We start from the raw sequence: 22488 nt of genomic DNA, 5'->3' as shown, positions 1-22488 counted from the left end.
GAACTGACTCAAAGGCCGCATATGAAAGGGGTAGAATGTCACTTAGACTAACGCAATATAAAATCAGGTAGCACACTAGAAACAGCAGCATTCTATCTTGGGAAAGTATGCCTGAAGACTGATGGCAGGGAAAGCAGATAAAATCACCATAAATTATTAGGATGTGTCCTAATTCCTGAGGGTATCATAATAATAGAGCAACACAATAAAAAACTGCAGATTCTTAGTGATAAGCCTAATTAATCAGTAAAAAGTTAAATTGCATATTGCATTATCAGTCTAAGAAACAAACATATTTTTGAAGATTTCACTGAAAAGCAATGAAAATAAAACTAATTTATGGTGTTTGAAGGAAAAATATTTTATTAGAAACTCACTTATTTAAATTACTCATTCTTTAAACATCACAACTAAATGTGGCATCATCATTTATCTTTTGTATTTTCTGCAAGGTCTAATAAAGGAACAGCATTCTCTAATAAATACCTGGTTAAATTACATTTTAGAAGCCAGCTTATTTCTATCACAATAACTGCTTCCTTTTGCAGAACAACAAATTTAGATCTCTTGCCTTCTATCTCACTATTCTATTAATTAGCTGTGGTGTTTCATTCAAACAAGAGTACAAAAACAGACCGATAAAGTTCGGAGCAAAGTGCAAGGGGTCTATTTTCAATACCCAGCTCTGCCACAAACAGAACGGTTCAGGTAAATTCACGTTAAGCGTTCTATGCCTAGGGCTTCTGCATTTGTAAAATAAAGATTTTGCACTTGATGATTTCTACACTAAGGATTCCTCTTACCTGCCCTGCTGCCTGCAAGTGCTGGGCCATACTAGACGTGAGGATGACCTGGCACAAGCGGAGAGCTGGAAGCAGAATCTGGCGGTATCGGTCCACTGGAGTAGGGATGAACACTGGGGCATCTCTCAGGCCAAACATGCTTGATTTGCATCCAGTGAACAAGGAGAGAGCAGCAGTCCAACAGTTAAAACAGTCCCCGACCATCTCCACGGCAAACAATCACAGGTGGCTAATTAAGATGTGAAGCTACTAATGAGGACTCTGTATCCCAGAGGTACAGTTAGTGAAAAAATCTGAATTTTTAAAAATCTTCGTAAAGAATAATTGCATAAATTTGAAAAGACAGTGCTAAAATTCCCCAAACATACTTATTCTACTCTAAATATTCCCTTGGGCCACAGAGACTATGTGTGAGAAACAGACAGAAACAAAAGTTACTCTCCCCAAATTTCCCTCTTGTACACACAAAGCCAAAAATGAATCTACATTGTCCATTATATAAAATAAAACAAGATTTTAAAAATTAAAATGAGATTGTAAAATCACTTAACCTTTAAGATGAGGTCTCAGAACACTATTAATAAACTATTATTTATTGTAAATATTTCTATTTAAATTTTTGAACAAAAAAAATGGTTGCCTGTTGAAGAGAAGAGAATGAAAGCAGAATATGGAAATAAAAAGAAATAACAGAAAGGCTTTCCAAAGACAGGCAATAATAATGTGCCATGAACTGAGGAATACAATTTACTCAATCCTCTTCACCTAAGGTGACTCTTGTGTTAAAACCTTAGAAAGTTATACTAAAAAAATTTTCTTTTCTAGAAGTAAAATATTTCTATAGTTAAGTCTGAAAAACTCAAACATACAATTTGGCAATGGATCTTTTGAGGAAAATTACTCAAACTGACCTAAATTGTTATTTAACAGTAGGAGGGTATGCTATAGGCCCTAACAATGCTGCAGCCATGTAGACAAAAAAGAAAAAATTCATATTCAAACTCAACTGAGAAATCTGCTAGAAAGTTTGAAACTTAAAATAATTTCACTTGAAGCTTTCAAATTAGCAAGCAGTTGGTAAAATGTTAAAATGAGAAAAATATAAAATACTGTTCAAGTCATCAAGAAAAGAAAACCCACAACAAATTATAATTTCATTACAATACTTTAAAAGACGAGTATAACTGAAAACATGTACTTCTACTAAACAGAACAATAAAGTTGGGAAGAAAAACGTCTAACAAAATGCTCTCCCATTTCCCTCTTACGTTACTGCTCTAAAATGGAAAGCACTAGGTACCTACCCACTTTTACCCTTATTAGCAACTTTCATTTATTAGTTAATGGCAGGGGTATATGACCAAACAAAACCATCAAGATGAGAGTACTGCTCCAACAGAATTATAAACGGCAAAATTATGTTTGAAATTTTTTTTTTCCCTTAATAATCCTTTACTGGTAACTTTAAAAAAAGCGGCAGGGGGTGGGGATGGTGGTGTGATGAATTGGGCAATTGGGATTGACATGTATAAAACAGATGACTAATAAGAACCTGCTGTATAAAAAAATGAATAAAATTAAATTTTAAATAAAAACCATTAAAAAAAATAAATAAATTGATATGGATGCTTACCCCTGTGGGTCCATTTCTGGGCGCATGTCATAGACTTGGCATTGTGCCAGCCTCACAATCACCCCAGACCTCAGCAGCTCTAAAGCGCCCTGTTGTATCTTGGCCACTCTTGTGAGAAATGCCTAAGAAGTTATGAAACAAAAATCATCAGTACAGAGATCAGAGCCAAGCGTCTCACATTAAAATGAGACTTTCTCATAGCACATTTCTGATCTGTAATCACTGGTGAAGAGAAATTCTGAGCTAGCTAGGAAGGGGCATATTATACCACCTTAACCATAGGATTTTTATGAGGAGTAAATGGCACAGCGTATCTGAAGTGCTACATACGCCTTGCAAGGATTAAGCATTCAACTAAATCATCATGTGGGCTTATGGAGGGCAGGGAAGATTGTTTTGCTCACAGCTGTATCTCTACTACCTAGTGCCATACCTGGCATGTAACAGATATTTAATAAATACTTGTTGAATAAATGAATGAAGGAAGGAAAACAGAATTAATGAAGAATCTAAGACTTTAGTGCTTCTCTTATTGTGACATTTGTGGTATTTTTAAGCAGGAGGAAACAGAAATTAAAACAGATTTGGAGGAAAGGAAATGAATTATATACACTGTACTGAAAAATCCTGTGTTTAAAGTAGAACCAGCACATCTACATTGGAATTTCAACAGGCAACTAACAGTCTGATTTTCGTTGCGGAAGGACATTTTTGCTCACTCTTCTCCTCATAGACCACTGGGTGTCATGTGGCTTTGCCACCACCAGCAATCGAAGTGAGTAAGCAGCAGTCTCAGTACCCAACTAACCCTCTCAGGATCATTTCAACTCAACTTTGGCATGCTCAGAAGATACAGTTCTAGCACATGTGCCCAAATTTAAAACTCCTTAGAAATGATTACAGTTTGTATGATAGAAACATGCAAAATGTAGGCCACGTTAATTTTCTTTAATATATCCTTAACCTCAAGAGGAAGTGACCTGTTGATCTAACTTCAAGTGAATATAAAGCCTTACCATTTTGGATTCGTATGTATAAAGGGCTTTTAAAAGGGGAGGCTGTGGAGTGAGTAAGCTCTGCAAAGTACGGTCATCTTCTACCAAGCTGTCCACAAGCACCTTCAAATAGCCACTGTTAGAAAGATACAGAAGCCACTGCTGCTGCTTATCTACGGAGACAATCCGATCAAGTAGAGCCAGTGCCAGCATCTGACGGAAGAACACATCAAAATCCAAAATGTGGAGATGGCTACCAAAATCAACAACAGTAACTCCCTTTATCTGGAAATGTTTAAAAGTTTTCTTACAAGGAGAATGGTTGCCTACAATACAATTCTCTCTCTCTTTTTTTTTTTGAGAAAAATGTATGTATGTATCCAGAATCTTGATTTATTAATAAAAGAAAAAATTTCAGGGTAAAGTTATATTTCTGAAACAAAACCTAACACATTAAAATAATGGCATTAAATATATTTTAGCAAAATCTAAACATTACTTGCTGGAGGAAAGGGATTCTTAAAAATAGTTTTTTCCCCCCCTAATTGTAAAGTTTCACATGCTCCTTGTAGAAAACAGAAAACTTATACAGAAAATACATTATCTGAGAAACAAAGATTACTTTGTTCTATGTCTTCCCAAATATTTTTTAACATAATTGAGAGCGTACTACATGATTCAAATGCTATGTAATTTTCCACCAGCAGGGAATTATCTTCTCACTGTATTATCACCAGTATGACATAATATTTTAAAGACATATAAATGCAAATACTCATTGAAAAAGCAGAGAAAGATACACTCAGTATAAAAGCTACGTATCCAGCATTCTCTTATGCCAAGATCTTGATTAACCAGCATCTCTGCTGGTTAATTTCTACCAGTGTAAGGCAAATCTCAAAATTAGCAAAAAGATTATTCTGAGGGTACAGTCTGAACAAATAAAGGATTCTGAACGTAAGTAAACAAAACATATGAATGAACAAAACAGAAATTCAAAATTATAGTAAATAAGAAAATTCACTAAAATACATTACAGAAAATAATTCCCAATATGTAACATACATTTGAAAAGCTGATCCAGTTTATGCCTTAATAAGTCAAAATATCTATCCAATTATAATACTCAGCAGGAGTTACTGTACCCTTCCAATCTCATGACCATCACAAGCATCTCGACAGACCACTTCCATGAGGGCAGCGCCATAGCTCTCAATGATGGCTATGTTTTCTCGCTGTAATTTACTAAACACATCTTCAGGGGCGGTCAGCCTTTCCCACATGGTTTTCTTGGCTAAAGGGTTACAATAGAAGACATATAAAACACTCCAGCAAAAAGCAGTTTGGTAACTGAGTAATTACACCTCATACATGACAACAACAGAAAAATCCTTCCATTACTGCCTGCACACAAAGACCCATCAACCAATGAGTCTAGGCAGGTAGACTTTAAGAACACAATGCACTATTCCATGCATGTACTCTGAGAACAATGGTATTAGGAAAAGGATAAACTATCCTTAAAGAAATCAAAATGAACTATGAAACCCCAGGAGAAACATTCCTGTATTTATTCCACTAATCAATCTGGTTTTATCTTTTATTGAGATCTATGAGAATTTGGCTACAAAGGAGCAGGTACAAAGTAGACAAAGATCTGCTTCCAAAAAACAGATATTTTATTCTTTTATATTTTTAACTGAAATATTTATTAAAAAGAAAAGGTATACTCATTATGAAGATAATTTAAATTAATTAAATTTAATTTAATTCAAGGAACACTAATAATTAAAGATAGGATCATATGCTTTACATAGATTCCTGTAAACCTTTTAGAAAATTTCATAAATACACTACATAAAGCAATAATCTGTATTTGAAACTAATCTTATGACTTTTCCCCAACTAGCACATGGTAGCAGTTTTTTTTTTTTAACATCTTTATTGGAGTATAATTGCTTTACACTGGTGCGTTAGTTGCTGCCGTATAACAAAGTGAATCAGCTATACGTATACATATATCCCCATATCCCCTCCCTCTTGCGTCTCCCTCCCACCCTCCCTATCCCACCCCTCTAGGTGGTCACAAAGCATCAAGCTGATCTCCCTGTGCTATGCAGCTGCTTCCCACTAGCTAACTATTTTACATTTGGTAGTGTATATATGCCAACAGTAGCAGTTTTTAAACTGTGGAAAGATTCTCAAGACAGGGTGATCAGAATGGAGGGCAAAACAAAGCAGGTTTAACCATGAAAAATAAAAATAACACACAAGGGCTTCCCTGGTGGTGCAGTTGTTGAGAGTCCGCCTGCCGATCCAGGAGACACGGGTTCGTGCCCCGGTCCGGGAAGTTCCCACATGCCGCGGAGTGGCTAGGCCCATGAGCCATGGCCACTGAGCCTGTGCGTCCAGAGCCTGTGCTCCGCAACGGGAGAGGCCACAACAGTGAGAGGCCCGCGTACCACAAAAAAAAAGTACACACAAGGTGGCCTATATTCCACTATAAAGTTTGCAGCAGTCAAACCTGAGGTCTTTTTTTTTAATTTTGTTTGTTTATTTTTTCCCTAAAATATCTTTACCACTACTCTGATTTTATTTTAGTCATAGTTAATTTCCAATAGTGTCAAAGCAGGGTATGAGATTATTTTCTCAACCGTGTCACTTCCTTTGGTCACCTGGTCCCATGTACTTCTATTTCACCTCCCTCCACTCTCCACCTCCACCCCAACGCTGCCGCCACACTAGCCCTCAAATTCAGCACTTCCTTCAGTCTCAGGATCTTTGCACTAGCTGTTCTTTATATTCTTCCCCAGATCTTAGCATGACTGCCTCCTCTTCATCATTTCAGCCTCTATCAAATATCACTTCCTCAACTACATCCAGCTTCCCTCCTCCTCCCACCCCACACACAATATATCACAGTACTATTTTATCTTCTCCACAGTACTTATTTATCAGATTTACTCAAATTATGTTAGTTTTTAGTTTCCATGCTTGTATCTCTGTCTCCTCACATCGAATGTAAGCTTATTAACAATGGGATTCTGTCTTGTCTGCCACTGTTTCTCCAGAATTTAGCACAGTGTCTAGCACATAGTAGAAGCTCAAATATTAATTACTGATTGATTGACAGCTTAAAGGCAAGTTTAGAAACTTTGCTCCAGGGATGCCACCAGATGCTCTCAGGGTGGGGTACCATGGTGGGTGGGTTTTCAGGAACCCAGCCTGAGGAGCTATGGCATCTCCTCTTCTGTTTTACGCATAGGATTGCCACAAAATTATCTGAATAAAGGCTTTGGACAAAAGTCTGAAAGCCACTACTTTATAGGTTTAACATTTTTTAGCCATGAATTCCTTAGTTCAAACATTCTTATGTAAATGCAACCCCACCAGAAGAGTCCAGCAAAACTCTTAATTTCCTTTCTCTTCTTAACTCTTATAAAACTTGTAATTTATACTTGGGGTTGGCAAACTAAGGCTCGTGGGAAAAATGTGATCTCCCACTTGTTTTTGTAAATAAAATTTTAATGCAACATAGCATACATCTCTGGCTTCTTTTGCACAATAATGGCAGAGTTGAGTAGTTGCAACAGAGAACATATGGCTTGCAAAGTCTGAATTAGTTATTATCTGGCCCTGTACAGAAAAAGCTTGCTGGCATCTGGTCTATATCATCCAATTTAAGGCTTATTGTTTTATAAACACATATATTGCCATTTTTACTAGGATAAAAGATTTTATGAAAGCAAGAACCCAATTAATGTTTCCTGCTTCCTGGAACAACTAAAAATAATCAACCACCAAATGATTACTGATTTTTGTTTGTATTGTAAAAAGGGGAAATAATCTAAATGTCCAAAAATGGGTAGGCTAAATAAATTATGGTATATCCATAAGTGGCAAAATCTATACAGGTATTAAAAATGTTACTTAATGAGGCAGGAAAAGTTGATAAAATACTAAATAGAGAGAAAAGGGAAGATTTAAATCAATAAAAAAAGATGGCTGGCTATAACCAAAATGTCGTGATAGTTATCTTAGAAGGTAAAATGTGTGACTTGTCCTTTTGTTTATTAGTGTGTTCTAAATTTCCTATAATCAATATTTATTTTTAAATAAAAAAATAAAAGCTAAAAGATTTTTTTTTTTTTTTTTCAGTATGCGGGCCTCTCACTGTTGTGGCCTCTCCCGTTGTGGAGCACAGGCTCTGGACGCGCAGGCTCAGCGGCCATGGCTCATGGGCCTAGCCGCTCCGCGGCATGTGGGATCTTCCCTGACCGGGGCACGAACCCGTGTCCCCTGCATTGGCAGGCGCACTCTCAACCACTGTGCCACCAGCGAAGCCCTAAAAGATATTTTTAAAATATCTGATTATGAATTTTTAGTCAGGTTCTAAGGTTCTAGGACCTGACTCGGGTTGTAAAAAAAATAAAAGGAGTGGTGAGAAATGTACATCTAAATTCACATCAAGCATAAAGCCTGCACCCACTACACACATATATATAGCCTCAGCTGGTATTTTAATTTTATTTTTATTTTTTGGCCACACTATGCAGCATGCAGGATATTAGTTCCCCGACCAGGGATGGAACCCACGCCCTCAGCAGTGAAAGTACGGCGTCCTAACCACTGGACTGCCAGGGAATTCCTGTAGCTGATACTGTATTTTTTTATTTTTTTTTGCGGTATGCGGGCCTCTCACTGTTGTGGCCTCTCCCGTTGCGGAGCACAGGCTCCAGACGCGCAGGCTCCGGACGCACAGGCTCAGCAGCCATGGCTCACGGGCCCAGCCACTCCGCGGCACGTGTTATCTTCCCGGACTGGGGCACGAACCCGTGTCCCCTGCATCGGCAGGCGGACTCTCAACCACTGTGCCACCTGGGAAGCCCCTGGTACTGTATTTTTAAGTCACTTATTGGAGTCAGATTCACAAGAACGGAGTTAACAACAGGCAAGATGCTCTATGAAATCCTTTTAGTCCCACTACTTTATGACTAAAATCAGAGGTGTACTTGTACTATAATTCTAGATCATACTAACACTTAGACCATAAAAACTGAAAATCTCATGATAGGATCCTAAAAAATTTAATAATGGCAAGAGATTATCTTTTCTAATCTCTTTTAAAAAGATGATTGGATATTATGGTTTCATAAACAAAGAACAACAGGAATATTCTTGATCAAAAGTCGCAATAGCCCAGAAGAATTATGAGCAGAGCAGAAAATTCTTCATTCTTATTATAATTCCTAATTCTTATTTATAAATAAAAGATACTACCGAGTACCATTAACTTGTCAAACTTAAAAAGAAAAGCCAGTTTAGAAGAAAATAGAACATATGAGAAAAACTTATAATAAAAGTACTTAAAATTACAATTTAAAAAATTTTTAAATTAAAAATTCTAACTGACATCTTCCATACAGCTATATCAATCAACTATAAATTAAAGTTGAATGATAAGCTCCTAGAAAATAGAAAGTTAAAAATGAATCTGTTTTAAAAGCAATATAATCCATTTTACTGAAATTACAACAAAACATTCAAACAGGGCTAATCTCACAGAAATAAAATTAAGGAGGATGCACTATATCCTCTACACTGAGGTGTTAGCATAACTTTATAGGTTGGCTTTATAAACTTTTATTGAAAACATTAATCTGATTAAAAATATGCTGAAAAGTATATATCTTTGTCATTATCAATCTGTTTTTAAATGTGAAATATTTTTATAATACTAGAGCTTAAGGAACAGATCAATAGAGAAATTAAGAACATAATAATTGGGGTTCATATTAAACATTTAGGGTCTGGTCAAATTATCCACTTTTTCTTTCTAGTGGTCACTGGTAGAAAAGAGAGAGAATAAAAAGGTGAAAAAAATACAAAGAGAGTTATTTGTGATGTCAATGGCTGTCAACTAAGCCCCAGGAATTACATATGCAAAAACAATGTCAGATTTGAACTACACTGTTCTTAATTAAGGAAACATATAAGATCCTCCAAATAATTTTATCAAAAAAAATATTGGGTTGGCCAAAAGGTTCATTTGGGTTTTTCCATATCATCTTACAGAAAAACCCAAATGAACTTTTGGGCCAACCCAATATATGCTTTGGTTCCTCCCCAGATCTACTGCATTGCCAGCTCAAAGTGATAGGATCCACCCAGATGGATTTTCAGAAAATTAACTATATGCTTAAGAGACGTCTGAATTTCCTTTTCCCTAAACTGCTCATATCCTTTGCCCATTTTTCTGTTGGGTTATTGATTTGTAGATGCTCTTTATTAGAAATTAGTCATTTGTGATATGAGCTACAAATACATTGCTGATACTGAATTCTAATTCTCAGATCTGTCAAAAAGAAGCAAGTCACTTAGCCTCTCTAAGTCAGATTCCTTTTATACCAAATAGGGAAAATGGCTGCCCAGTATTCAGTACATATGTTTATGTAAAAATAAAGAAAAAGTGGTATGAAAAAATAAGTATATAAACATTAAAAATTCAGTTTTTGTTTTAAAACAACAGAAAATAGGTACACTAGCACAAAAGTATGTGCTCATAAATATTTATTAAATATAATATTTCTAATTTGAAAATTAAAAACACTAGTATCTAGGGAATAAAGTACTTTGCTATCTATCTAAAACAAGTCAAAATAAGCAGTAATTATGACTAAGAAAAAAAAGCTACTTAAGGGATAAAATTGCTCTAAAAATAGATCATTTGAAAATTAAAAACAAAGGAGAGGGACTTCCGTGGTGGCACAGTGGTTAAGACTCCACGCTCCCGGTGCAGGGGGCCCGGGTTCGATCTCTGGTCAGGGAACCAGATCCCACATGCATGCCACAACTAAGGAGCCTAAGAGCCACAACTAAGACCCGGAACAACCAAAATAAGAAAAATAAAAATAAAAAATAATAATAATAAAAAGATCACAGATTTTTTTTTTTAAAAAAGGAGAATCTTCTTTTATGGTCACACTGCTTTTACCACATCTTGATAATGACTTCTTATAAAGCACGTTGTAGAGCTCCACCTAGTGGTTAAGTGGTGATTTTTGCCAATTCAACTAAATACAACGTTAAAAACATTTTTTAGTCAAGAGGAAAATGGGGGAGGTGTATTGGCGGATTATCTCTCTTAAAAAAAGCTCCTATTTCTTTAAAAAGTTTCTCTGAACTATTATTTTTAACGACCTTAAAAATATTTTTGTGTATTATTTATGCTGGTAGGAAATTCCTATAAATACATTATTTGGCTATTATTACATTCTAAGAGAGATATTATACAAAAATATATAGCCAGTAATGAATAATATGAGATAATCTAAGTCTTACACACAGAGTGGTTTTTAAGAATCTGTGTTCAGGACTTCCCTGGTGGCGCAGTGGTTAAGAATCTGCCTGCCAATGCAGGGGACATGGGTTCGAGCGCTGGTCCAGGAAGATACCACATGCCACGGAACAACTAAACCTGTGCACCACAACTACTGAGCCTGTGCTCTAGAGCCTGTGAGCCACAACTACTGAAGCCCGCGTGCCTAGAGCCCATGCTCCGCAACAAGAGAAGCCACCGCAATGAGAAGCCCGCGCACCGCGAAAAAGAGTAGCCCCCCGCTTGCCACAACTAGAGAAAGCCCACGCGCAGCAACAAAGACCCAACGCAGCCAAAAACAGATAAATAAATTTATAAAAAAACAAAATAACAAATACTCATTAAGGTTCTCAGAAAGCACAAGGAGCCCATTACGAGAAGGTACTTATGACAAGTTCTTAAATAGCAGAGTAACTCTGGCAAAGAGTATTATACGCTGGTCTCCTGAATAGTTAAAAACATTTTTCACATTTGGCAATGAAAGAATCCATATTATTAACTCTTATTTAAAAATGCTAACTATATGGGAATTCTTTGGCGGTCCAGTAGTTAGGACTCCGTGCTCTCCCTGCCAAGGGCCTGGGTTCAGTCCCTGGTTGGGGAACTAAGATCCCAAAAGCTGAGCGGTGCAGCCAAAATAAGATAACTATAGTTTACAAAGTTGATTTATCATTGTTTTAAATACACAGATCTTTGACCAAGAAATTCTACTCCTTGGAATTTATCCAAGAAAAACTTCACATTAGTACAAAAAGACATATGTATACTACTGATGAGAACTTAAGCTGGTAGAAGGCCATTTGGTAGAATCTATTAAAATAAAAATGTGCACCCTCTTTCACATGGAAATTCCACCATGAAGTATCCTTCTTGAGAAATATATAGGCATATAAAAGAATATTTGATGCAGCTTTTTTGTGATAGTAAAAAATTAGAAACAATTTAAACACTTATGAATTTGGCAAATGGTTAAACAAATGGTACTTCTATACTATGGAATAACAAAGCTATTTTAAAAGATATGTACTGTATGTATTGTTCAATGGGACCAGAGGTGAGTGGGAGTTACAAAAATATGTAAGCTAAAGTAGTATTTGAGGGTCTGTGCTTACATTACTTTTGTACTATTGTCACAATTTTAGAAAACTAAACATTCTTCCTTGACTTTAGAGCAAGCACTTTGATTCCATAAAGACTCATTTATTATAGCTTCGCTGAGCCAAAAGATGAAAAGGTGATTTTTTTTTTTTAAATTTAAAGTAACCAATCTCTAAACACAGAAAAGACAGAAATCTAATTCTACCTGCTTCTAAGGTGTCTGGTTCATCCGGTCTCTGGGCAATCTGTAAGTAATAAAGCAGAGAGCCATACAGGTGTGTCCTCACTCGCTGGAATCCGCCACCTAGGAAAATATGGTAGCGTAAAAACCTTTTTTCAAATTAAGTTAAAACAAATACAGAAGTTGTAAGTTATAGAAAATTTAGATGAAAAAAACCTGTCTTCAAAATGAAGTCTAACAGTTTCTTCAATATGATATGAAGTGAAGAATCTCCAATAGAAGCGAACCCCACCACTGCATTCTCTGCAGGCGGAGGTGAGGTGAAAGAGTTATCAAGCACAAAAGCATAATGAGCCTCTCCGGGTCCCAAGACTACTGGCTGCTTCTGTTCTGTGCGAACGGCTTGGCTTAGGTGAGCGGTCAGTGTGAACACAGCACCTGCTACCACTGGCATTAACTCCTGTGCTGCTTCATCATCCAGTATCTTAAAGCAGAAAGACAAATCAGAGTGAGCACCCTGCTTTCAGCTACAGTCATTAACATGTCTTATACATTTAGCTTTTCAATTACCATAAGAATATAAGAATGGAATTGTATTGTTCAAAGACAGTAGAAGCTAATACACAAAAAGAAATTTAAATAGAATGCTGGGTAACATGTTCTTAACCAGAAGGGAGTCCTATCAGAATTCCCTACAGGTTTTTCATGGAAATTAACATAATGGCCTCACCACTAGAGTCTCCCATTCAGTAGGTCTAGGGTAAGATGTGTCATGTAGATTTTTAAAAAGCTTCCTAGAAAATTCTGATACACACTCTGGTTGAGAACCATTACTGTACAGAGTTAATACCTTTCTCAAGAAAAGTCTTAACACTGGCATTGCACAACTCTGTTTACTCCAAATGGGAAAAAAGGAGTGGCAAACTATATGTTTAAATGATATAAATATTCGTTTGGCAGTATAAAGTAACTTATGAAGCATGTCACCTTATCATGCACATCTTGTAAAATATCACGAATAATCAGCTGTCGATCCTCTGCCTGAATGAGGTCCTGAGGACAAGCTGTCAGTATAATTTCTACCAGCTGCCTCCATGACTCCAGAGCATGCCGTTTTGCATGAAGACACTGCAACAATTTGTTTCTTCCTACCACGTACTGAAGTATAGTGCTGATTTCCTAAAGCCGCAGAAATTGAATTGCAAGGTTAACACACAAGCAAATAACGTCTTTTAAACAACAGGTTCCTATTTTTAACACTGTCAGTTAATCCGAAAACATTTATAGAATACTCTGGAAACCTTCCACATGCTTGCAAGTCAGCAGATAACTTTTCACATTATACTGGTAGCCAGAGCTATGAAAAATAATAAATAAGGCTGTGTGTGTGTGTGCACGCACGTGCGCATGTGTAAGGCAGAGGGCAGAGGTGATGTGCGTGGAAATGAGTTTTTAACCCCATCTTCTTTTTTCTTGCAACTGTCTAGTTATACTTACTCTGGAACACTAGAGTTCCCTAAAACCCAAGTTCAATGGCATGTTTCCTTGATGTGTCTTTTATTTCTTTGCCTCTTGCTTTGACCTCACCAACTGTGTTTCCATGAATGTGGTTCTTCCCACCTGCTCTCTGACCCGTATCTCCCCATTTGTGGTGACAAATGACTCCTTCCTCGCTGATAGGGAGCAAGTGAACTCTATTACACAATATGAAAAGGTTACAAAATCCTCAACTAACTTAGCAGAAAAGATGTTATTTCTTCTGGCATCCAGACATTAACTTCAGTTCAGCTTTTAACAGTCACAAAGTCAAAAGTGAAAGATACAATTAAAATTTAACTTCTAAGTAGTTTACTAATAATGAACTAGAAGTCAATTCACTGTTTTGTCTTCTAACTGGCAATTTAAGTAGTTAAGTAGTTAAAAGGGTAAAACTAACATATATTCAACAGGGCTTACCTCCATTAGTAGAGGTCTCTGTCCTATGGCTGCCATACCCTGAAGGGCATTTACTTCGGCTACAAGAACTCTATGAAGAAGCTATATAATTGAGAAATGAGAGAAAAATAAGACCATTTCAGACACTGGTAGAACAATAACCTAGCAATTACTCTAAACTGCCCTAGACGGAAAAGTTTCAGATACCTTTATATATAATCTAATAGTGGCACTGTCCAAGTTTCTGTCAAAAATAGTATATCCCTCACATGCTGGAGAGTGATACCAAAGAGCGTCTATGGCAGGAAAGTTAGTGGAACTGCACGGGATAGCTTCTTTCTACTAGTGAGGTGATTACCATTTACCTGGTAGAGAGTTAAAAGGGTAAAACCACTCCATTGTGATAGCTGGGTAGCATGACTACTAAGAGGTAGGTGATAGGGAACCTTTTATAGAGGCAAAATTAGTGTGGCCTATTCAGTTTTCTTTCCTGACTGTTTGAAAAGTGAAAACCAGTCCAATAAACCAATATCTCTATTAGAAAATAAAAAGTTATTTTTTCCTTAACGACTCAAAGTCTGAACCACTTGATACTGCACATGCTCTAAAGCAACGCTCACCTTGACATTGCAGACTGTCTGTCCCCGTAAATTCTTGTGTTCACAGTTAGCAATAACTTGTTCAATCTGGGCCCGATCAAAAAAATCCAATTGCAAAGGCTCAGGGATCTCCTGACTGAAGTCAATGGAGTCGAGAATACTGAGAATTTTTCGACGTACTAGAAATAATAAAAAGTAGTTCTATTTCACTTGGGACACTGAAGAGAAGAGCTAACCACCGTACTCAGCTCACCCTCTAAGGCAGCACTATGTTCAGAAAGGACATCAGTCTGGAAATTGAAGACTGTGTTGAAATCTAAATTGGATTTTATTTCTAATACATTCATTCGCAAAAATATTGTTTTCCCATACTATCATCTTAGTTATAAAAAAAATTTTTTTGATGACAAACAATCCTTTATATAGCTTTTCTACATCAGTTCAGAATTTGCAGATACAGGCATTAATTACCTCTTGAGATTTTATGCAATTTAATATATACGTATCTACAAATTTATTACAAATTCAAAGGGCTTTACCTTTTGTAGTAGTATCAAAGTGCAGGAACCCAGAGACAGACCTATTTTCATCTTCTATTCCTCCTTCCCCATCTGTTGAAGCATCAGTAATAAAAATCAGAAAAAGAACAACACACTCATAAAATTTATTTGGAAATAACAAACACAAGGTATTTTATTTCTAAGTCACTGTTTCTAGGTCAAAGAGCCCCTTGCAAACGGATGATTAAAATGCAAAGATGATGAGGACTTATCAACAACATTCATCTAATTCTTTCCGTCTCTATGAGATCCACTTCACAATTGTAGAGAGCATAATCAGAACTCCAAGAGAGGCAGGACCCAACCATGCCAGTGAGATGATTAGAAAAGCTTATGCTTAATTTGCATGTAAAATACGTATTAGAATATCTTGGGTCATGCTGGCTCAGTGTGACAAACTCCACTGTGTATCTGTGTCTATGAATACAGCAAAATGTGAATGCTCGAAACAACAATAAAATTGCAATTATGGGTGATTTTGTGTTTTAAGGAAAAGAATTCTAAAGGCAGAAAGAACTTGTTTGGCCTACAATCACATACTAACCATAAGATTCAGATTTGTGCTTGCCTTCACACAGACCAGTCAGCAGCATAACAATACAAATGCCAACACATGTTCACCTGAGTATGGTTTCACTGGCATGTCATCCAGTAGGAGGTGAAGGAGCCTCTGGGTGTGTGACCGTTGGCGATTCAGAGAAGTCACCCTTAGTTCTATTGAGGCAGTCTTCATCAGCCATGACATTTGGTTCAGCATAGATATTTCATATTCTGGAATTGAAATATGAATGTTTAGTTTCCCAGTATAATAACACAAGATCAGAACAGACCTAAAATCCATAACTCACCAGATATTTTCCCATGTAACATAGTCAATATTTTATGAAAATTGGCACCATAATAATTTATTGCTCTAGAAAATTAAAAAAGAAAAAAAACAGATGCCAAGGGAGAAAAAATAAACGAGTATATGTGTATGAAAGTTGAGCAAAAGCAACTGAAGAACAAAAGAGAATCAAGTTTCTGTCAACAGAATAATTTCACACAGACGTAGAGGATTCTGAGTCTACCATACCAGATGCAGGCCATCAAGTGTGTGGTGGCGGGAGACAGCGCAGTAGGTAAAGCTTGCCTCCTCATCAGTTACACGACCAATGCCTTTCCTGGAGAGTATACCCCACTGTCTTTGACAACTATTCTGCCAATGTTATGGCGGATGGAAAACTGGTGAATCTGGGCTTGTGGGATACAGGTGGACAAGATGATTATGACCTATTACTTCCCCTATCCTATCCGCAAACGGATTCTTAATTTGCTTTTCTCTTGTGAGTCCTGAAAATGTTCGTGCAAAGTGGTACCCTGAAGTGTGACACCACGGTCCCAACACTCCTATCATCCTGGTGGGGACGAAACTTGATCTGAGGGATGAGAAAGACACGATTGAGAAACTGAAGGAGAAGAAGCTGACACCCATCACCTACCCACAGGCCCTGGCCATGGCCAAGGAGATCAGTGGCATCAAATGCCGCTCGGCGCTCACGCAGCGAGGCCTCAAGACAGTTTTTGATGAAGCTATCTGGGCAGTTCTCTGCCCACCTCCCGTCAAGCAGAGAAAGAGAAAATGCCTGCTGTTGTGAATGTCTGGGCCCCTCCTGCCTGTCCCGTCTCCCCAGGACACTTTGTACGCTTTGCTCAAATGGTGGAGACTTTGCACTCAATGCCAAGTTTTTGTTACAGATTAGTTTTTCCATAAAACCATTCTGAACCAATCAGTAATTTCCAGGTTTTGTTTGTTTAAAGTACTTTCACATTCTATTAAAGTTTAGCCCTAAAATGACAAGCTTCCTTAAAGCCTTATTTTTCAAAGCCCCTATTCTTGCTCAGATTAAGAGTTGCCAAAATACCTTGTGAACTAAGTTGCACTGCTGGGCTAAGAACACTAACCACTAAACTGTTTAAAGACCTTTGTTTGGAAGAGACTGTAGCTTCTGAGGCAGGAGATGCAGACGCTCGCTAATGAGTTTCAGACGTGAAGAGCAGTACAGCCTCCTTCCTGAAACGCTGTCATTTAATGCATCCTGATTTACCAGCCCGTGTTCACTACCTAACATTGTACTTTACATCATAATGAATGAATGTAACAGCTCAGCTCTTTGGATCAATCTTTTTGATTTCATAGAGAGATTTTTTGAACAAATTAGTGTATTAGCTTTTGTGAGATTTTGAACAGAGCTCTTACTCCCATGCTCCCTCCGATGAAGCATTCTGCTCTGGCCGTGGGTGCACTGGGTGGAGTGTGTGGAACACTTGTGATCAGATGAAGACAGTATTTTAACAAAATATGGAAATTTACACTACATTGTATACGTAATAATTAAACTATGAAAAGTGTCACAGGTAAAAGTTTTAAAAGGTTAATTTCTGTCAAATGCAGTAGATGATAAAGAAAGGTCAGTATTATCAGTAAGTGTTTTCTTAAGCTTTTCCTTTTCTTTAAACCTGCCTATCCCTCCTGAAATTGGGCATTTAATGCATCTTTGATCTGGTCATTCTCATAGTTGCAAACTTAGTATAACTGCTTTTCTTATAGAACCCCCCCCTTTTTTTTTTACAAATTTATTTATTTATTTTTGGCTGCATTGGGTCTTCATTGCTGCTCGCAGTCTTTCTATAGTTGCAGCGAGCGGGAACTACTCTTTGTTGAGGTGCGTGGGCTTCTCATTGCAGTGGCTTCTCCCGTTGTGGAGCACGGGCTCTAGGCACGTGGGCCCAGCAGTTGTGGCTTGTGGGCTCTAGAGTGCAGGCTCAGTAGTCGTGGCGCACAGGCTTAGTTGCTCTGTGGCATGTGGGATCTTCCCAGACCAGGGCTTGAACCCGTGTCCCCTGTACTGGCAGGTGGACTCTTAACCACCGCGTCACCAGGGAAGCCCCTAGAACCCCTTCTTAATGAGCAATATGCCTCCTTGTATTATAAAATCTTTCTGAATATGCATTAGAAAAAATTTTTTGTAGATTAATAAAAGTGCATTCCTGTTTTCATGTTACTTTATTCAAAGCCAATAAGTGCTTTCCTTGGTCTTCTAGTAACTAGGTATAAAAATCATGCGCTGCAGCTTTACAGTTTTTAAAATACTTTAGATATTCTTAAACTGTAAACCTTGCCAGATCACCGACACTGCACCTAGACTAATAACACTGATCCCCCACCGCTTGCCTCACTGAGTGCACACACACTTCCTGTCTTTGCCCGAACGATGTTCCTTGGGGTCTGTGAGGCTATGTAAACCCTGTGCTCATGCTAACGAAGTTCTGCACAACTTACCCACTGGCAAGAATATGAGCTTGGACCTTTCAACCACTAGAACAAAATCGTTTAAGCTGACAGTTGCAGAATGGTGGAGTGTTTTTACATTGATCTTTTGCTAATGCAATTAGCAGTATGTTTTGCATGTATGACTTAATAAATCCTTGAATCATGAAAATAAAAAAGAAAACTCAAGTAATTCGCAAATATTTAACTTGTTAAAAAAAACACTATCATAAAATTTGATTCTTATTTCAGAAACAAATACATTTTTAAAAACTAAAATAAATCTAAATTGCATAATTTTATGATGTCTTGAGATTATGAAGGACATTTGGTCTAATATATAATTAAAACTGGGAATTCCTTATACAATATAAGTTTTTGAATCCAATATTATTTCAATATGCCTGGCTTTGAAGTCCTAAATAATGACAGTTTTATAAATATAAAATTCACCAAACACTACTACTACTGCTAGTAATAATGATTACAAGCAAAGCTAGATCAATTTTTAAAAAGTAGAAAGCATAACAGGCAAGATATTAACTGTTTTTTTCTAATTAAGTATTAAAAAGGGTTTCTTAAAAACCTTATAAACAAAATCTTAGAGCTAAAAATAAAATACACTTATTATGAAAATGAAGTGAAAATTTTCTACCACTAGGTAATTCCCAACAGTCTCTCACACCATACTCTAAAAAGTAAATAGAAGCTGATAACTACTAGTAATGGAAATTTATTACGAAATTTGTGAGCCTAGATTTCCTAAAACATAAAGATAATACAAAATAAACTTTAAAAAAACTCAATAAAACCACTACTGTCTGGATATAATATGAACTCAGAAAACTTATAACTTGATCAAAAAGAAAATTATATAAAATAGAATCCTATAAAACATAGGTAGCCTGGGATAACTGTGTTGATCAGGCCAATAATCTAAAGTTATAGTTTCCATCGTAATTAGTTTTCTATTTTTCATTTCAAGACCTGAATTTGTTTCAATATATACACAAGAAACAAAAGTAAAATAGATTTTTATGAAACAATTTCACTCAAAAAATCTAAATTTCCAGAATCTTCTTATATATTTTCTTATCCCTTCAACACAATTTTAAATTTTTATTTGTTAGTAAAAGGATCAAATTCCATCCTTAACAGGCTATTTTAAAATAATTTTATGCTGGCAGTTAAAACATCAGGTTTCTCAAGAACAAATTACAAAAGCAACCCAAAGGAACACAGAAGCAAAGTAATAAAATGAGAACAGAATTCCACAAATTCTAAAACCGCTACCCCCAACTGTTATGAAATTAAAAATCACTCAACACATACTTTACAGATTTGTTTTAATAATAAGGGAAAATAATGTCCTACCTTTGTTAGAAAATGGTAAATGTTGCAACTGAGAAAATAAGAAGTCCTGGCTGGTTCTCAAGTATCTCATAGTAGGACCAGATGTATCAGAGCATGCACATAACTGATATATCACCTAAAGAATTACAGTAAAATAAGAAAACTGCCAAATCAGCTTTTTATATTATACATTTTAAGAAAAAAGGCAAACTTAAATCTACTAAGTGGAAACTAAGACCCATTAGCAACTAAGCAAAATGGATAACACATGTACATATAACATAAAAGCTCAGAGTTACAAGCAGTTCTTGGCACACTAACTCAAAATATACTGGAATACAATTGGAGAATGCTGACAACAGTATTATGGGACTAATCTTGAAATCACCCTAAATATATTAATATTGAGTTGGCCAAAAAGTTTGTTCGGGTTTTTCCGTAAGATGTTATGAAAAACCCAAACGACATTTTTGGCCAACTCCAATATATATACATGTAGTTAATTAACAGTTTTAGTATTTTAACTATTATTAGTAGCAAATTACTCAGAAGTAACTCCTAAAAACCAAAGTTATGTATTAATCAGTTGATAAAAACTTTGGGATCAGAGAATCCCTTGCAGGCATCTAACTCTATGTATTCCCAAAGAGCAACGGTTCAGTATTCACCAGTTCAGTGTTCGCTGTGACTATACAACTAGTAACGACAACGGACTGTAAATTCAATTTGTGTCTAGAAATACAGTCTTAAGAAAAATATAAAATAACAAAAGGTAACTAAAGATGTTGAGTAAAGCAAAGTAAAAAGACTAGAAACAACCTAATGTAATTTATACTGTAGCAGCGTAGAAAGTTTACGGGGGGGTGGGGGGGACACAAAACTGTATGTCTACTGAACATACCTAAATAAATAACATGTATACCCAAGGAAAAGATAAGAAGGGAACACAAGGTAAAGCTTAAGTACTTACAGATGTATGCTTGTCTTTCAAACAGCTTTGATATTGTTTTTGACACTCTATAAATACTGAACTTCTCAAAACAAAACCAAGTTATTCGTATTAGATGGTAAGTTAAGAAGCTTCAAGAACAGATGCTCAAATATGCTCAGATATGGGAGAGGTAATACTATTAGAGGGAGAAGGACACAACAGTGAGTTCCAAAAGCATGAAGAGCCACTTTGCAAGGGTTTGCGTGATACATTTCCTAGTTCCCAAGACCAGGTAGGAAAAATTTCCATCGTTAAAGTGAAGAGAGCAAAGGCACAAGATTCAGTGTCAACGCTTCAACCAGAAGACCTCATACTGCTGGATGATGAAAGTATCAATAAGGCCCAAATTATTTCCCTTCCATATGATCAAATTTATTTATTTATTTATTTTGATCAAATTTATTTTTAAACTAAAAAGTTCTTCTTAGAGGTTTAATTTTTTCCTGAAGCATAGTGAAGTATAAACCTAGAGGTTGGAACTTCCCTGGTGGCGCCACAGTTAAGAATCTGCCTGCCAAAGCTGGGGACACAGGTTCGTCCCCTGGTCCAGAAGATCCCACATGCCGCAAAGCAACTAAGCCTGTGCGCCACAACTGCTGATCCTGCGCTCTAGAGCCCACGAGCCACAGCTACTGAAGCCCGCGCGCCTAGAGCCTGTGCTCCGCAACAAGAGAAGCCACCGCAATAAGAAGCCCGTGCACCGCAAGAAAGAGTAGCTCCTGCTCGCCGCAACTAGAGAAAGCCTGCGCACAGCAACGAAGACCCAACACAGCCTAAATAAATAAATAAACAAGCAAACAAACAAATAAATAAATAAACCTAGAGGTAAAGGAAGCCTCTTTCATTAAAAATGGAGCAGTGCTTCTTGTTAAAATGCAGATTCTGACTCAGCGGGTCTGGAGTGGGGCCTGAGATTCTGCGCTAACAAGCTTCCAAGAGGTGATGCTGATGATGCTGGTCCACATTTTGAGTAGCAAAGTCATAGAGCACGTGTAATAAACTGGCAGACTGCTGGTTTAGACATGTTTTGTTTGGCCAGTACAGTGTTTCGATAAGCAGAGGATCTGGCAAACCAGGGCCTGCATCCCAACAGGGTAAAAATGAGCAGGGGCTGAGTAGCAGGGCATGTGCTCTCCAGTCTGCCAGATTCTCCTCTCCCTCCCCTCCCCATCTATTTGTCTTAAATCTGGTTTCATTCACTTACTTCACCTGCCTAACTCCTTTAGCCCAGATGATTAACCTTATCAATTGCTTCTACCTAAATATGTCAAAATCTGTAACACTGTGCTAAAATATACATCAAGTTTGTTCCCGAATTAAGGGATTCACAGGAAGACCTAGCTGTAGTACTCAGAGGTGAAGGGCTGTTTGGATAGCTAGAGGATAGAGGAAAACAGTAAAGAATTACAAAAAGAAAAACAGGAAAATAACAAAGAAAAATCTCCATGTTACTAGAAGTTAATGACGCATTTCTTATCATGAAAATGAGAATCAGGGTGTCACTTAAATTGAGAAATTAGTCGTATCTTATAAAGCCTAGTTCTTAAAATACTTATAAAATGAATAAAACAAGAAATAAACAAAAGAATAAAACACAAGTAAGACAACAGTTCTCATTACAGTTTAAACTTACATTAATTTCACTGTCTACC

At 36.8% G+C, this 22488-nt stretch overlaps 1 protein-coding gene and 1 pseudogene across 2 annotated transcripts in view; one reads left to right on the top strand and one right to left on the bottom strand.

Moving 5' to 3' along the window:
• NUP205 (nucleoporin 205) overlaps positions 1–22488 on the bottom strand; it is an 81201-nt gene that overhangs the window by 20573 nt on the left and 38140 nt on the right. For both annotated transcript variants that reach the window (XR_010945640.1, XM_067747107.1), the window contains exons 23-34: positions 19867–19981; positions 15804–15953; positions 15162–15233; positions 14644–14801; positions 14045–14125; positions 13076–13267; positions 12305–12572; positions 12113–12211; positions 4577–4725; positions 3453–3644; positions 2437–2558; positions 804–942 (exon numbers count right to left, since the gene is read on the bottom strand). Coding sequence is in view for 1 of the 2 variants with exons in the window: in XM_067747107.1 (XP_067603208.1) it covers positions 804–942; positions 2437–2558; positions 3453–3644; positions 4577–4725; positions 12113–12211; positions 12305–12572; positions 13076–13267; positions 14045–14125; positions 14644–14801; positions 15162–15233; positions 15804–15953; positions 19867–19981 (1737 nt within the window). In the remaining variant the exon portion in view is untranslated. The remainder of the gene's footprint in view (positions 1–803; positions 943–2436; positions 2559–3452; positions 3645–4576; positions 4726–12112; positions 12212–12304; positions 12573–13075; positions 13268–14044; positions 14126–14643; positions 14802–15161; positions 15234–15803; positions 15954–19866; positions 19982–22488) is intronic.
• Positions 16261–16977, top strand: LOC137228655 (ras-related C3 botulinum toxin substrate 1 pseudogene; annotated as a pseudogene).

The sequence above is a fragment of the Pseudorca crassidens genome, chromosome 8 (assembly GCF_039906515.1).
Source record: "Pseudorca crassidens isolate mPseCra1 chromosome 8, mPseCra1.hap1, whole genome shotgun sequence".
NCBI lineage: Eukaryota > Metazoa > Chordata > Mammalia > Artiodactyla > Delphinidae > Pseudorca > Pseudorca crassidens.
This window is presented reverse-complemented; position numbering and strand designations above follow the sequence as displayed.